This window comes from Perca fluviatilis, chromosome 19 (assembly GCF_010015445.1).
Source record: "Perca fluviatilis chromosome 19, GENO_Pfluv_1.0, whole genome shotgun sequence".
Lineage (NCBI taxonomy): Eukaryota > Metazoa > Chordata > Actinopteri > Perciformes > Percidae > Perca > Perca fluviatilis.
Window position 1 is genome coordinate 18,060,720 of NC_053130.1, and position 15,761 is coordinate 18,076,480.

The 15,761-nt window shown below is 37.8% G+C and overlaps 1 protein-coding gene across 1 annotated transcript in view; it reads left to right on the plus strand.

The window, feature by feature from the left end:
• The window catches only part of hpse2 (heparanase 2), a 56,501-nt gene that overhangs the window by 1,376 nt on the left and 39,364 nt on the right, over positions 1-15,761 (plus strand). The window contains exons 2-3 of the mRNA XM_039783607.1: positions 1,297-1,451; positions 2,201-2,362. Of these exons, the coding sequence (XP_039639541.1) occupies positions 1,297-1,451; positions 2,201-2,362 (317 nt within the window). The remainder of the gene's footprint in view (positions 1-1,296; positions 1,452-2,200; positions 2,363-15,761) is intronic.

Sequence of the window (15,761 nt, forward strand, 5' to 3'; positions counted from 1 at the left end):
CATTACATCAATTTGTAAAGTGCATTTCATAATCTGGAAACCATTTTCCAACTAAAAGTGAGGAGATCACTACTCTGTGCTCAAGTCTTCCCCTCAAATAAAAGAAAACAGTTTAATTATTTTACAATAAAGTCATGGGGACATTTTTAATTTTAAATTCCACACACACCATTCTCTCTGTCACACAACCTCCTTTAACTTTGTTCTGGGTTAGTTGTTTATTGCTCAATCCATTTAATAATAAATATATTAGGCCTATATATATTTACCTTTATCAACTCCAATTTGAGTAATGTTTGATCAGGCTGAAACAACCTAAACAACAGTCTGTAGGCCTGTCGGCCGTAACTTTATGCATCTTCCGTCATTTTATTGTGTGGAGATCAAGCCGACTGCCACGTAGGCTGTAAAGGAGAAAATCAGTGATTTGCAACAAAATAACAGTCCTCGTGTACGTTTATAGGTTTTTCGAAACATTAAAACTTCATATGCACTAGATATTGACTTTTGAATTGTCACCTACAAATTACCATTTTTATGCTGCATTCATTGTTTCAGGTTCGAGGTATATCTATTCTAGTAAAGTATTATATATAGCCTACTATATTTGTTATCAATGAATGAATTATATATAATATATATATATATATATATATATATATATATATATATATATATATATATATATATATATATATATATATATAATATATGTGTGTGTGTGTTTCACTTGCAGAAAGCACACACAAAACAGCTCAGCTTTGTATTGTTCGTGACAGTTGAATATAAAGGTAGCAGTTACTCCTTGTTTCTGTTGGTCTTCATAAATAGTCAGTCCTTCAAATTTAAAATAGCGTAGAGTAAAACCTTCGAACGTTACGTATGTGTTTTAATCCGTTGTTCCACAGGTTACACTGTGCCTGCTGCAGCTGCTCCCTAATGCTTTTTTTCCTCAGGATGACGGATGATGTTGAAGTCGCCTGTTTCTTGGGCCCGCTGATGTTAAAGAGAAAAACTGGGCAGACGTTTTGTGATAGCCCTGTACGTGGTGCCTTAACAGCCACGACAAAAATACTTAATTTGTATCCATCTGTGTTAGGCTATCTTTTTTCATATGTGGACATAGTAATATGAAATGTAGTAAATTGAGTGGAATTAATATTCGCTTCATCGCTTTTCTGCTCCCCCCTATGACCGTGATATAAATTATAGCCACACATACATAGCATTTTAATAACGCACAGACCCTGTACGTCATGTTAAATGTGAGTGTCATTCTGGCTTATGTGTCTGCAGCTCCAAGCGGCTCGTGACCCTAGCGCGCGGCCTGTCGCCTGCCTTTCTGCGTTTTGGCGGAAAGCGGACCGACTTCCTGCAGTTCAACAACCAGAAGAACCTCGCCAAGTTCAGAGGGCCGGGGCCAGACTACTATCTGAAGAACTACGAAGACGGTGATTAGACACCTCATTTCTCTTCGTCTACTTGTCTTGTTGTGTATTTTTGACGGACTTTTACAGGATGCGTAGGTGTCTGTTCCCGTGTGTTTCCTCTCTGTCAGAGTTCATTTTAGTGCAGAATTATTATATACTCCAAATGCCACGTTTATTTATTTTACATAGCGTCCATTTCCTTGTAGAATAGGTAGGCCTACAGTATGTTGCCAGTTTATAAGGGGCACCTAGCTTAAATTTACACCGGCCCTAATTAATCCTATCTTCACGAGGGTTGGTGTGTTCAGTGTTACAACTTTTTAGTGAGATGCTTTGTAAAATTTACCCTCACTAAATGGGTTGGACAAAACATCAGAAACACCTATCACAATTGGCTACAATTTAACTGCACGTCAAAATACCGCCTCCAAAATGTAGCTCTATATAGGGCACTAAGGATGCTGTTTTTGAAACATTGACTTTATATAACACACATTTGTATTACTTTTCAACAGCATATATTTAAAAACATCTGTTACAAATAACATATAATGTTCTGTTTTCGTAAAGTGACAAATGTGTGTTTAAAATGACAACCTTTTAGTTTTCAGCAGGTGGTCATGGTTTTACTTGCAAATTAAAACATGAAGGAACTTGTGATACATAATATGTTTTGATGAAAATAGCAACATCATTTTGACATTGTTCAAATTCATGACAATAACATTATAAAAGTAGCATTCATTTCTTTCATCTATGCCGACTTGCAGATATAGTGCGCAGTGACATTGCATTGGACAAACAGAAGGGCTGCAAACTGGCCAACCATCCTGACATAATGCTGGAGCTGCAGAGGGAGAAGGCTGCCACAACACAGCTCGTCCTGCTGAAAGAGCAACTGTCCAACATCTACAGCAACATTACAATAACAGGTAGGAGATCACACGCACACACACACACACACACACACACACACACACACACACACACACACACACACACACACACACACACACACAGATTTTGGGGCGCATGCTCATATCCTAAGAAGCATGCTGTCCATGTTCAAATACCATAGTCTAGTATGGACTTTGTGGGTCATGCACGTTCATGCAGATGCCTATGTGCACTCACACATGGTTCAAAGCATGCCAATGTAAACCATCAGCTTTCAAAATGACAAATGCAATTTGTAAAAGAGGAATGTGGGGATGGATAGAGGAGTGCAGCAGTAGAGGCTAGTAAACAGAGTACTGACGTTTTCACTGGTTACAGTTAACTCAATCTGGCCGCAGAAGGAACTCTGGAGTCCTGATTTTGGGTGGGCTGCATTTCTTATCTGTTACAGTGATTGACTCGGGTGGAAAAGAGGAACTGTAGGAGAAGAGAGTAAATGAGGGATTTGTCTGTTAAAATTTACTGCAGTTTTTGGATGTATTGTAGTGAGTGAGTGCATAAAAAGATGGAGTCAGTGTCAGAAATGATTGGTAAACACTGAGTGGTTTTTAGGAGCTGAGAAGTAAAAGTAAATTGGTTGGTTATTAAGGTTATGGAGCATACTTTGAACTTAGAAGACCAAAGTAAAGATGGAAGAAAATAAAGTACGTAATAGTAAAATACAAAATGTTTAACTCTAATCCCTGAGCAATACAAATGGAACTGCATCATTAGAAGAATATAACTAATGCTATTCCAAGTCTTTACTACTCTGTTGCCTCTTCATACAGAAATACACATACTTCCTATCTTCTTTAGCATCTTGAAAAGACAGTAGGTGAGGAGTGTTTCTTGGGTGGGCAGCACTTTTTTTCTAAAAAAGAGAACCATTCAGAAAGTAAGTCTTAAGGCTGAAGAGATCCTGGAAAAATAATTCCAACCAAAGAGAATACATTAATTTGTTGTGCTATCTGACTGGGAGTAAGTAAGGGAGTCAGACCTGTAAAGCGTTTAAATGGTTAAAAGTTTATATTAATGTACACAATCCGGTGTTCACTGTAAATCTAGAGAAATATGAACTATTTGGCCATGCGTTTTCAAAAGACTGATGAATTGCGTAAAACAAAGAATCCAAATCTACCTCAGGTGAACCAGTTTGATCTGTCACTAATATATTTGGTTATTATACACACAGAACCAGTGGCCTCACATGAGTGGGTTTGCAATGTGTTTTCCATGTTTTCAGAAGGTCTCGCTTCCCTGGAGTGTTTTGCCGTATGAGTGATTTATGTGAAACAACATCTATTGGCTGCGTATCTTCAGATACTCTCAAGTGCAACAGTCAAAACATGGCCTTGTTGCATTTATCAAAGTAGGAAAATACATAGAAGACATATTTGGACCTGCTCGTGTGAGGGGTGAGTTCACAAGTTCAGTTCAGGAACCATGTATAATTTGGTTCTAAAAGGCACTATGACCCTTACATTCTTTAATTTTGTACACACAGGAACGTCAGGATCTTCCATGTTGGGCCAGCATTTTCAAATGTTCACATTCGACTTTGTAGTTTTCATCAATCAAACATATTTTTGATCAAGCATGCTGATAGTGATTATGTGATTATATTTTTGAGTTGTTTTTAGATGGTGATTACATAAACAACATTTTTTTAGAAACAGCACAGGCAGAAACAATATTAATGTGGATATGATAGCCTTGCAGGTAGAAACGTGCATTGTTTATTTCATTCAGCAGTCATATAAGTAAAGAAAATGATATTGCGTGACTATCATACTACCTGTAAAACAGGCAAAAGACAGTATTGAAACTATCTTACAAAACTACAATAACCCAGACAATATCTAGTCCTAAATTAGTTATCATTATTATCAAAATTGTTGTATATTGGTAAAAATAAATGTAAACTAATAAAACCATGATAGATACAACTAACCTCTGTTTTACACATGTGGTATAGCGCTATGTTTCTCAAAATTTAGACCATGTTTCCCATAAACCCTGCTGCTTCCAAACCTGACACGCCAGATGGTTTGTTACACAGAACCATCTGAGTTGTCATTAGAAACTGTTTGGAAAAGGACAGGCACTTAAAAAATACTTGGCGGGTAATTGGATGAAGCATCTGTCAGTCTATCAGTCTATCATTAACAAACTTCAACGAATCAGATCAACGAACCACTTGAGCGAGCTCTTTTTCATCAAGGAAAGCCATTGGTGCCTTTCTTTGCTCTTCTTTCAATGAAGAAATATTTAGAGATTATTGTGGTATGAGTCTATACATTGTTTTTTCGGAAAACCTTGCATAGTTTACCTTTAAGCTTATTCTACTCCTATTAAATTACTTTGGTTTAAATTCCTAAAATTGAAATGTAAATATTTAAACTGACTTCACAGGTGGCAATATGATGAAATATAAGTTGAAAATATTGATGCAATAAAAATTTATGGTGATAATGAATCACAACTGAATGTTATTTTCCCCCACCCTTGCACCATTTTAATGATTGATTAGGACCCTATGGACGTTTTGTCTTCTTAAATGTGAACTCCTGATGTGATGGTTCCTATTAAGGGGTAGAAGTGGAGTTGAGGGACAGAGCATGGCGCCTTGCTGTTTTTGAGCAGGTGCCATAGTTATTATCAGACTGGTTGGCTGGGAGTGGGGGACGAAGCCAAGCAGAAGGACTTTATTTACCCAAAGCTGATTTACTGTGAAGTGTTCTCACAGAGACGCTCATTCTTTCCAGCAAAGACACAAACTGCAGGTTTTCCTGGGAAATGCTGTTCAAAAGTCTGAAGGATATTTTTCCAAGATTATTTGTGAAGGTGGAGAAGCTGTTTTCTTTGTATGGTACAAACAGTTGTCCGTGGCGGAATCTAACAAATAACTATATCTAAATAACTCACCTGGATAAGCACTGATGACGCTAAAAAAAGAGAGTGTGAACATGTTTGCACCATGGTCTTATTAGTACACTCACTTGAACTCCAAGCATGTTGTGTAAACTAGAATCTGTGCAAAGACCTTACATATCTGTGGTTGAGAGTAACAGGGGTACAGAGGCACTAGGGATGTGTGTTTAAATATGGTCTGGTAACAATCAGCCAAGATTCACTGTGTGTGTGTGTGTGTGTGTGTGTGTGTGTAGGCAGTAGGTGTTTAAAGGACCTTTAACAGTCTCGCTCCAACCCTTTCTACTCACCACTGTCTGACCTTTGACCTAGGCTTGTTAGAGCTATCAATAATGGGGGCCACTCCACACACACACACACACACACACACACACACACACACACACACACACACACACACACACACACACACACACACACACACACACACACACACACACTTTCACTTGAGAAAAATACCCCAAGCAAGCAGACAAGGTCAGGGTCAGGATCATCTCATGTCTCTCTGCAGGAGTATATCCCTCCATCAGGCGTCACTTCTTCAGTTCTCTCTTCTTTTCCTCTGCCTCCATCACTTCCGTCTTCTCCACAACTTAACACCTCTCCCTCATTTTCTCTCTCATGTTTACTGTTAGTTTAGCTGTGTATATTGTGACTTCATGTGAAAGTCCTATGTTTATTTGACACTTCAGCGAATGAGGCAGTCAATCCGTTCAACTTGTGACCTCAAAGGCCTCATCCGTGTGTTTAAGGTTTCAAAGGATAAACACAGCTCAATTTAGGAATTCCTATACCGTGTTATTCTTGTAGTCTAAGGCCGGCCGATCAATATTTGAGAACACGGACTAGAAGAAAATCCTCCCAAAGCAGAGAAACTGGAGAAGCAAGAGTCAAACATAGGATGTTTTCAGTTATAAGGTCTGCAGCTGCTCGTGAGACAGTGAATAAGAAACGTGTTTTCCTATTTCTGTTGGAAGTATCAAGGAATTCTCTTTAAATGTTTTCTTTGATTTTTTAAGAGATAGGAAACATTGTGCACACCTGAAAAAGGATACATTATTTAATCAATTGGAGCAAAAGACTCTGTTTATGTATCTAGCTATAAATTGCTGCACTAACAGAAAAAGCTGCATCATCGTACCTACACAATGTTATATGGTAGATAAAAGCCTTAATGTCTACATATATCCATAACAACTAACATTTAGAGTTCCTTCACATATGTACAGTAAGGAACAAAAAAAATAAGTCATACTACAGTGTGTATTAGTACAAGCAACCTCATAAATAAGGAAAAATAAGGACTGCTTTATATTATGATTATAAATATAAAAAAGAAGAAGATTAGGACAGTCTAGCTGCAAGGCTTTATTTGGGATTTTTAATTGGAGGTAAATTCACAACTTGGACAATGGAGTAATGTAGCTGCTGGGCAATTATATTAAAGTTTTTGGACACAGGCAGCTACTAGACATCAGTAGAGGAGGGATAGCCATCTGGATGAGATGGAGAGGCTAAGTAGGCCATCTTCCCCGGGAAGGAGCTGCAGTAACCTACATTGGAGGCAGGATTTTAGAATGGAACAGAGCCAGGTTAATGGACAGAAAAACACACATTTTGTAAAACAGAAATGTAAATAAATCTATCATCTTGCAACAATCTAAAGTTCAAAATAGCTGGTTGTTATGGGTCATCTTGATATTTCTGGTTATCTGCTATGTGGAAGTTAAAGTAGTAGTATCAGTGGATTCCCCTGCAGAAAGAGCACATAATAGCCAGTGTGGCTGTGTGTTGCTATGAGATTTATCAATAGTTTTATAATAGATGGTAGTGACACTAAGCTAACAAAGTGCACAGGATGCTGGTTTGACACCACATGATCCACGAGGTCATACTTGTATTGATATCCTAAGTTTTGGTTAAAGAGCATCACATAAATGAGCAATATTTTAATGTTACATGAGCCAGATGTTAGCTTCATGATCAGGCAGATGGTATGCAGCCTGACATCATAATTTACTTTCCTTTTTCTCTTTCTTGTCTGAGCTCACGTGTGTAGAATCAAGGGCAGGCCCTTAAAAAAGTAATTGGTATATTGGGTGAAGCATCTGTCTATCACCGTCCATGACGGGCTAACTTCAACCAATGAAATCAACGAACCACTCCAGTGAGTGATAACACCTTTTTGATCTAGAGAAGCCTTCAGTGCCGTTATTTGCTCTCCTTTCAGTGAAGAAACACTCTCCAGTTCTGATATAACTGATACTATTGCAGCATCTATGCTAAAATTTTTAGGAGCCAAAATTGTTGTTTTGAACAAATAGTCGCCTTGTTACACCAAATGCCAGTTGCTCCTCACAGGACGCTGATTGGTCCAAACCACGGTGGTTGGGACACAAACGCATTATTTGAAGCCTGACAAGATGGATTTTCCTTTTCATTTGCTTCATGATCAGGCAGATGGTATGCAGCCTGACATCATGATTTAGACTCTCCTCTTTCTCTCCTTCTTAGTCTGATCTCATGTGTATAGTATCAAGTGACAGAAATGTTTACTGTGTCTAATCAGTTGTTAGGTTTAAGTAAACATTGCTGAGAGTACATCAGACACTAATACCTGAGCTCCTCTCTTTGAACTGACAGAGGCGCAGCAGTCACAGCCAGAAGCCTCTTACTGAGAGCTGCAGGGCTCCATTGAAAGGAAACTTGAGAAGAATGACAAAATAGTGTGAAGCAATACTAATGTAACCCTGCTTTCACAACAAACGTGCAAGTGCAACAGAGCAAAGCCGTTATTTTTAACTGCGGTAATGGCTATCTCCTCAGCAGCTGCACAAGCCGAGAGTGCAGAGTGGCACACTGTCCTGATTTTCCACCAGGTTATGTGGCCAAAGTTGGTCTAAATTCTAGTGATGGGTGTGAGTAATCGATCCTTCCTTGAGTACTTGCCGTTATGAGGGAACTCGAGGGGTTAATGAGGAAACTCTTAACTCTTACTTTTTTTTGTCGTTGAATTAGAATTTGAACGTCAACATTATGAATAAAGCTTTGAATTATTCAGTTACCTAATGGTAACTGTGACTGTTTTGATTGAAAATAAGCATTATGTTTCACATATATTGTTGTGCATTGTTATTGCTGCTGCCATGCTCTTTGAGATGTGTTCTAAAAATAGATTTCCCTCCATGAGGAATCGATCCCCCCTTGAGTAATTCATGCAATCACTTGATCTGGGAAAACATTACGAGTGCCCATCGCTACCTAATTGAATTTTTGAGCCCACATGTGCTGACCTCCAGGATGTGTGTTCTGGCATTGACAGGAGTTGAATCTGCAGCTCACGATGGATACATTAATGAAAAAGGCTCAATGGAAAATCATATCCTTGACAAAAGCTATTATGAGTCACTAAACATGACATTGAGAGCGGCAGAAGGTTAAAAATCTAGAAAGACAAATATTAGAAGCAGGCACAGAAATGGGATTTTGCTTAACATATGTGAATGGCTTGAATGTTTTCATCAAAACAAACAGGCACAGCTGTCTAAAGTCAGAGAGCCTCTAGTTATAACTTTCTGTTACACTCATTTGAATCCAAACATATTTTCTTGCAACAGTGGGTAACATGCTTCATCCTTCCTATTAGTTTTGCTATATCACTCCTCCCAGCCTTTTATCCACTCTGTCTTTAATCTCATGTTTAAATCTATTCTGTAAGGAAGAAGTGGAATTATTTCTTCAACATATGCCTTATCTCCTTTATTTAAAATTCCCTCAGTGAATATGCCCACACACTCACTTGCAAGGTGTGAATTGTGATGGATTCAGTTTTTGGTGTTGCAGCTGCCTCAGTACCCTGTTCATCTCCAGCTCACTGCTTAATGCAGATTTATGAGAATTTCTCCTGCCAAGTTTCACACTGTAACACTGCAGTACAGCCAGTTGCCATCAAAGCATAGAATGGATATAATCTGCTTTGATTTGTTGATATCCATAATGATAATATTGAATATGAGCAGTCATTGTGGATTTTGGAAAGTAAAGTGGTAAAACAAAGAACATTAAAGATTGTGTGTATGTTTTTACATATTACGGATTGCCCCGACTGTTTGCTTAACAGTACTTTTTAAAGGAAAGAACCTGGAAACCTGCTGTACTGCCAAGTGAATCGAAACTCATAAATCTGCTGTAAACAGAATGCCCACGGTTTCTATACAAATACATAACGCTTTTGGAACAACAGAGATTTTCTTGTCTCTGACTTGTCCACACAGTTACGTGAAGTAAAATGAATATCCTTCTCTTTAGGAGTGGATATTTCCCAGTTACAGTTTGTTTTGAAGAGAGGTTTTGTATTAGGCTAATCTCACAAATTAGTAATTCAATATTAATGTAATATCCTTTCTATTTTAGCATTTTTTAAAATTATTTTTCCTTCCATAATTTAGTTAAAAACCAAACCAAACAATTTTAACTAAACAAATGTGTATACATTAAGTCAATGTTTAATTTATTTGAGATGCAAGAGTCATTCTAAAATTTCCCTCGAGATGAATAAAGTATCTATCTATCTATCTATCTATCTATGTAGATTCTTCTTGTTGTTCTTCTTGATGTTTTTATCACATTCTTTCATGTTTAAATTAATTAATAATTGACAAAGAGAGAAAAGGAACATGAAGAGGAGGAGATATGCAATGGGTCTTTGGTCAGACATGAAAAGAGATTTCTGATACAAATGGCAAACTGAAGTAAAACTAAGACAAGCCTAGGAATTCATGAAAATACCAAGTTGACCTTTAAATGAGCTAGGCTTGCCATTGCAAATTGGCTTCGGTCTCTGCTCAGTTTGGTTTTAGGGTTTCATGGCAAATAGTTTTTTGGCATTAGGCCTAGATTAAATGATGACAACAATCAACACACTGATGACAATGTATTAAACCAGACCAGAGACTGCTATGAAAAATGGCCAAACAGGCTGCTGGCACGAACCAAGCACAACAAATTGAAATCTGGTGGAGGAACACCAAAGACAATGGCTACCTAAGTCTGACTGTCGGAGCCAAACCCATCTGGCAGCTACTGAACAAAACAAATACTTACGTAGAAAACAGTGAGATTCTTATAACCCCAATATATTTAGTACATTTGAAGATTAAATCATGAAAACTTCATCATTTGCACAGTTGAGCTAAATTTCTGCGCTATATCAATCTGTTGCTTAAATTGTATCTCATCTTGCTGATATTCATCTGTGTGAAACAAGACATGCTTATTTGTTTTGTGTATTAATTCAAAACCATCTTTGCAACTAAACTTCCCTGCAGTAAAGTGCATTTGTGGTTTTCAAAGATTTAGTTTGCTTCATTTGTCCTCTCGGCCACCATGTGCATCTGTTTAGCACAGTTATGTTTAAAGTCCTGTTCGCTTTTAAGTGCATCTCTAATAAGAACCATTCCTTAAATAACTTGTATGATTAGATTACTCATGTTCATGTACTTAGAGAAATGGTTTGGACCCAGAATTAATCTCTGTGGCGCACTACAGTTTCACATATGGAGGCTTTTTACAATGTAACACAGAGTAGTAGTAGTAGTAGTATCTAAGTAGTATTTTCAGACAAGAGCTCTGTTAGAACATGAATACAATAAATCACATGACCTTATATCCTGCCTGTGTTTGGCTGAATTTATTACATGCATTTTTTTTGTCTAACCTGTCAGTTTACAATTATCAGCAGTGATGTAAGCTCAGCATGACAAACTCTTGATTACCATATTGCCTGCTGTTTTCCCTTACTCTTTTCACATGGCCTGCACAGATCGAGAAGTGTCTGTTTTTCCTTCATCGAAAGAATACCTAGAGTGTTTAAATCATGGATGGACATAACGTGTAATTCCATGTGTTTGCAATATGCCTCGAGACAAGTGCCAGCAACCTGCAAACGAATGTCATTTTAATAGCCTGATGCATGGGAAATGTTTGAAAGCAGTCCTTCCTCTTCTATGATTGTTTGGCATGACATCCAACCTCCACATTTTTCCTCAGAACTCTAGAAAACATACGTTTTGTGTCAAATTTCAAGTCAAGTTCTTGACTGCTCTGAGCCAGTTCGTACCAATGGGATGGACCTGTAACAGGAATGCTGGTACCTCTTGAGTGTGTGTTGTGTGTGTGTGTGTGTGTGTGTGTGTGTGTTTCAGTTTTGTATGGGGCCAGATGAAGTTGTTATCCTGAGGGGAAACATGCCGCCTTCATTACCAGCGAGACACATTTTATTTCCTTAATTTGACTCTCAGGCTGTCATCCGTTATTTGTAAGATTGCTGCCCCTGTGTGTGTGTGTGTGTGTGTGTGTGTGTGTGTGTGTGTGTGTGTGTGTGTGTGTGTGTGTGTGTGCCTGCGCGCGTGCGTGCCTGTCTGTGTGTCTGTCCATATGTATTCATTGTGTGTAACGTTTGTACTGAACGTAGGGGCTAGTAAGGGGCTAGGAAGCTGTAACCACTGTTTAGGGATGTGATTTGACCTAGTGTTTAAGAATGTTACGCTAATGTTTCTTCTTTCAACTACTTACACTGGAATTTAACACACTCATTAGCGTCACATAAATGTTTGCAGCATTTCTGCATGCGTGTGGTGTGGGTGGGTGTGTGTTCAAGAAGTCTCCTTTTCCTTGTAGTGAGAGTGTAGCTACAGTGTAGTAGTCGTTATCATCATCATCATCATCATCATCATCATCATCATCATCATCATCAGTAATTATCAGAAGAGTTTAGTACATGTGTTAGCATGAATAGAATAATAGAATTCTTTTTATATTATAATTCTTTTTATATATAACTTTTTCTCTGACTAAGAGTCACTTAGGGATGTTTTCTCTGCAACCCTTTCCTTGTAACCCCGTCTCCTAGAAATTAAGTGTATATAATAATTTACAACAGCAAATTTGTTCAGTAAGAAACGCAATGTCACATAAATTCATTTTTTTAATCAAATGTGTATTTGTAATGCATTTAACTGCAAAGTCTCAAAAGGTATCTGAGCTTAACATTATGGGGATATGTACTTTGCGTCCTTCCTCTTTCTTCACCATAATCTGTTCCTCATCTAGTTTGTATCCAGCATGGTAGCTTCGCTTAAGTTTTCTGCCATAGTTTGAATAATTTGTTTTCATCAAATAGATTGTTATTTTCTCCTTTAAATCATTTCCCTGAATGTGTGAGTTTGCCTACTTAATGAGGAAATGCAGTGTTCAGCACCAGGGACATTAATCTCACTGGTAAAGCCCCCATTACTGTAAACTCCAGAAAATGTTGCTTGCATAAGACTTTGGCATGTTTCTCTTCTGGCCACTTGTGAATCCTCTTTAATTCTTCTCTTTTTTCCACTTGGAGCATATGGCTTGTGGGATTGTGTTGGACCTTGTCAGGGGCCATCTATCACTCCATGGTGTCCTGCTGAGTTGGAGATTCACAGTGCGGCTCTCAGCCCTCAAAATCGGAAAAACAAGAGCGAGAGGGAACAAAGTTAGATTAAGAGAGGGAAGGGAAAGGGGGATTAAAGGAGTGAAAAGTTAAATAACAGCAACATAGTGGAGGTGTAAAAAGAGCAAAGAAAGAACAAAATATAAAGATGAGTAAAACATGTTTCCTCATATAAGACCAACAAAGACTTCAGGTTTTTTCTGAACCAATCTTTTTACCTTCCCAGCCAGCTCTGGCAGTTCAGACCCGTCGACCCAGTCGACACCTGAGGTGTAAAACTGTGCCTTCAAGGTTGAGCAAAGCTATAAGTGCTCAGGGTTCAGTAGCTTCACACTAGTTAGACTCGGCAACAGCCTCAGAGCACAAATAACATCTTCAGAGCTCTCTTAAGAAAACATCTTAAAAAAAAAGGGTGTTTCCAAAAAACTTTCATAAGCCACTAACTTTGAAATTTGCGTCAATTTCTGGTAAACTCAAACAGATGGAAAACAGAACAATGCATGTTTTATATGTATTATATAAAAAGTGCATATTTCTAAATGTGACTGACCACTTTTATTGTTTTTGGTGTATTTATATTTCAATAGATTAAAAATATTCTCGGTTGCATTTATATCAAATCTGATTTTCTCTTTTCTTTTTATTGACAAAAACAACAACATACAAAACTCTCGTAGGGGAAAGAAAATAGACGAGTTTGAGATGAGTTTGAGTTTGAGTTTAGTTTATTTATAAAAGGGGACAGCGCAAATTAATAAAACACATGATTTCCCATGGGTTAAAAAAGCCAGAATTAGCCAAAAGGCTATTTTTCATCTGTAGTCCCCTGCCTTCGATGTTAAAAAGGCTTTTTAAAATACAAAAAAACAAAAAACTGAGTGGCCTTAATAATGCCATAGTAACCTGTATGTTGCTCACCACAGCTGCATTTAAGCTCAAAAGAAGGATCACTAACTAAAATCGGTGCCTCATGAGTCATGTTTCCATCTAATTGTCAAGCGAATTTTAAGCAAACTTTTAAAATGTCGAAAAAAAGAAAACGCGAATTAGAAGCGTTTCCATCAACTGGTTTAGAGCGAATAAACTAGACTACGAAAAGTGTAGTTTCGTCATAAGTTGACGTTATGCATTGTTGTAGATTGCAGACCGGTTTTGCTAAATCAGAGAGTTTAGAAGCTAAGTTTTTTGGCTAAATGGAGAGAGGTAGCATTGTACAAGTTGGCCACTGTGCAGAATACAGGGTTGTTGCAGAGAAATTTGGTGTCAGTAAGACAACCGTACACCGCTGTGTAAACACGGTGTGCAGGGCCATACGATTCAAGCGGTTGAACCAATTTGTCAATTTACCCGACGAGCAACATCTCGTGACACATCTGCACGGCTTCTTTGTTGGCACTGGGTGATCTGTTACAGAACCATATTGGTTCAGTGTTTTGCACATAATTGCACGTAATTTCTACATTTAGTGAATGCTGCTGCTCGTAATGAAGTGCTTCTGATTCAAAAAGATCATGATCGACATGCATTATTCAGTCTGGCAAAATGACTATTTGGCAGTTTGCAAATCGAACAAATTGACACATTTATTCTCTCAAATTCCTGTCATGCAAGATGCAAGATCATGCACAGGAAGCACATAGCTAACTAGTGAATAAAGCTGCATACATTATCTCAAATAATGCACACGGAGGAGATACCGAGTCTAATTACCTGTAAGCTTTATCAGCAGTTATTGTATTTAATTGTATTCTTGCTCACCCCCAACGATAAACTTTTAATGCATCTGTATAGAAAACTAAGCAAGGACCTCATATCTTCTTTAAGAAACTTAAACCCTATAGGTGCCCAGCTACCTTCCAAAACAACTGCAGACTTTGTCAAACAAACATCCAAATAACAAACAACCCTGGTATCCAAACAACATAATCCAGAGTTCCAGGAAAAATCTGAAATGTAAAGTCTTAAAGTGAAACTGACCTTGTGGCAGACATGTCTCCTTTTTTTTTTTTTGCTTTTTTGTTTTAAAAGATACTGATTACTGAACAGCTTTAGGTAGTAACTGATTACAGTGCGGCTTTTTATTTACACTTGTTTGTGTCAGATGAAGAAAAGGTTGTAAACTGAAGGGAGAGAAGCATGATGGGCTCTTTGTTTTTTTTGGTCAGACAGAGTGTTGAATAGGTCTTTAATTCAGAATCCGTACCTCTGTCAGAGCCTGGGTATTTGTTTGTAAACCTTAAAAAGTAAGAAGAAACCGGACACATATGGAAGCCAGTTTAGGCTTGGCTGTTAGGATGGTAACCCACTTTTACTGAGACAAACAACAGATAGCGGTTTGGCTACATCTGAAGATCAGTCACCTCCGAAAAGTTTATTAGCTCATTAGAGGGTAATGGAAGCTTAATGTTAGATGTGTGACCAAATTGTTTTCTTTCTCATTTGCCAACGTTTCTCTTTGTTTCTGTTTTTGTTAATTGGTTTAAGTATCCAGTAATTGGTGCCTTGGGTTTTTATTTGGAGATTTTATTAGATGCCGGCTGATGTATGGTTACAAGATGACAGAGAAAATATGTAAACTATTTTATGGGCTTTCATCACTTAAGCAGTGCAACACATTTAAAACATATTAAATATGTGTCTTAACTGTAATATACAGCTGTTTATGTGTTGTAAAGACATAAAGAAGATAGGAAGAAAAGATGGAAGAAGGAAAGAAATAACTGACTCATGACTGGTTCTCATGCACTGAGGGACCTCTTATAGCTGGTTGCCCTCCAAGCGCTTTTATTCTGAAACTCTGTTGTGTGTGTCACAGCACTATGTTATTGAAGGAATTTTATGAGTCTATAAGTGTGTAATGAAATTTTCCTCGGTCAGAGGAGTGAAGCACGGAAAGGAAAAGTGGAATTGAATTTTCGATGGTATTTTCCTCAGACCTGCATTCCCTAAGGGAATTTACAGGACTGCTTGCAGTGGCC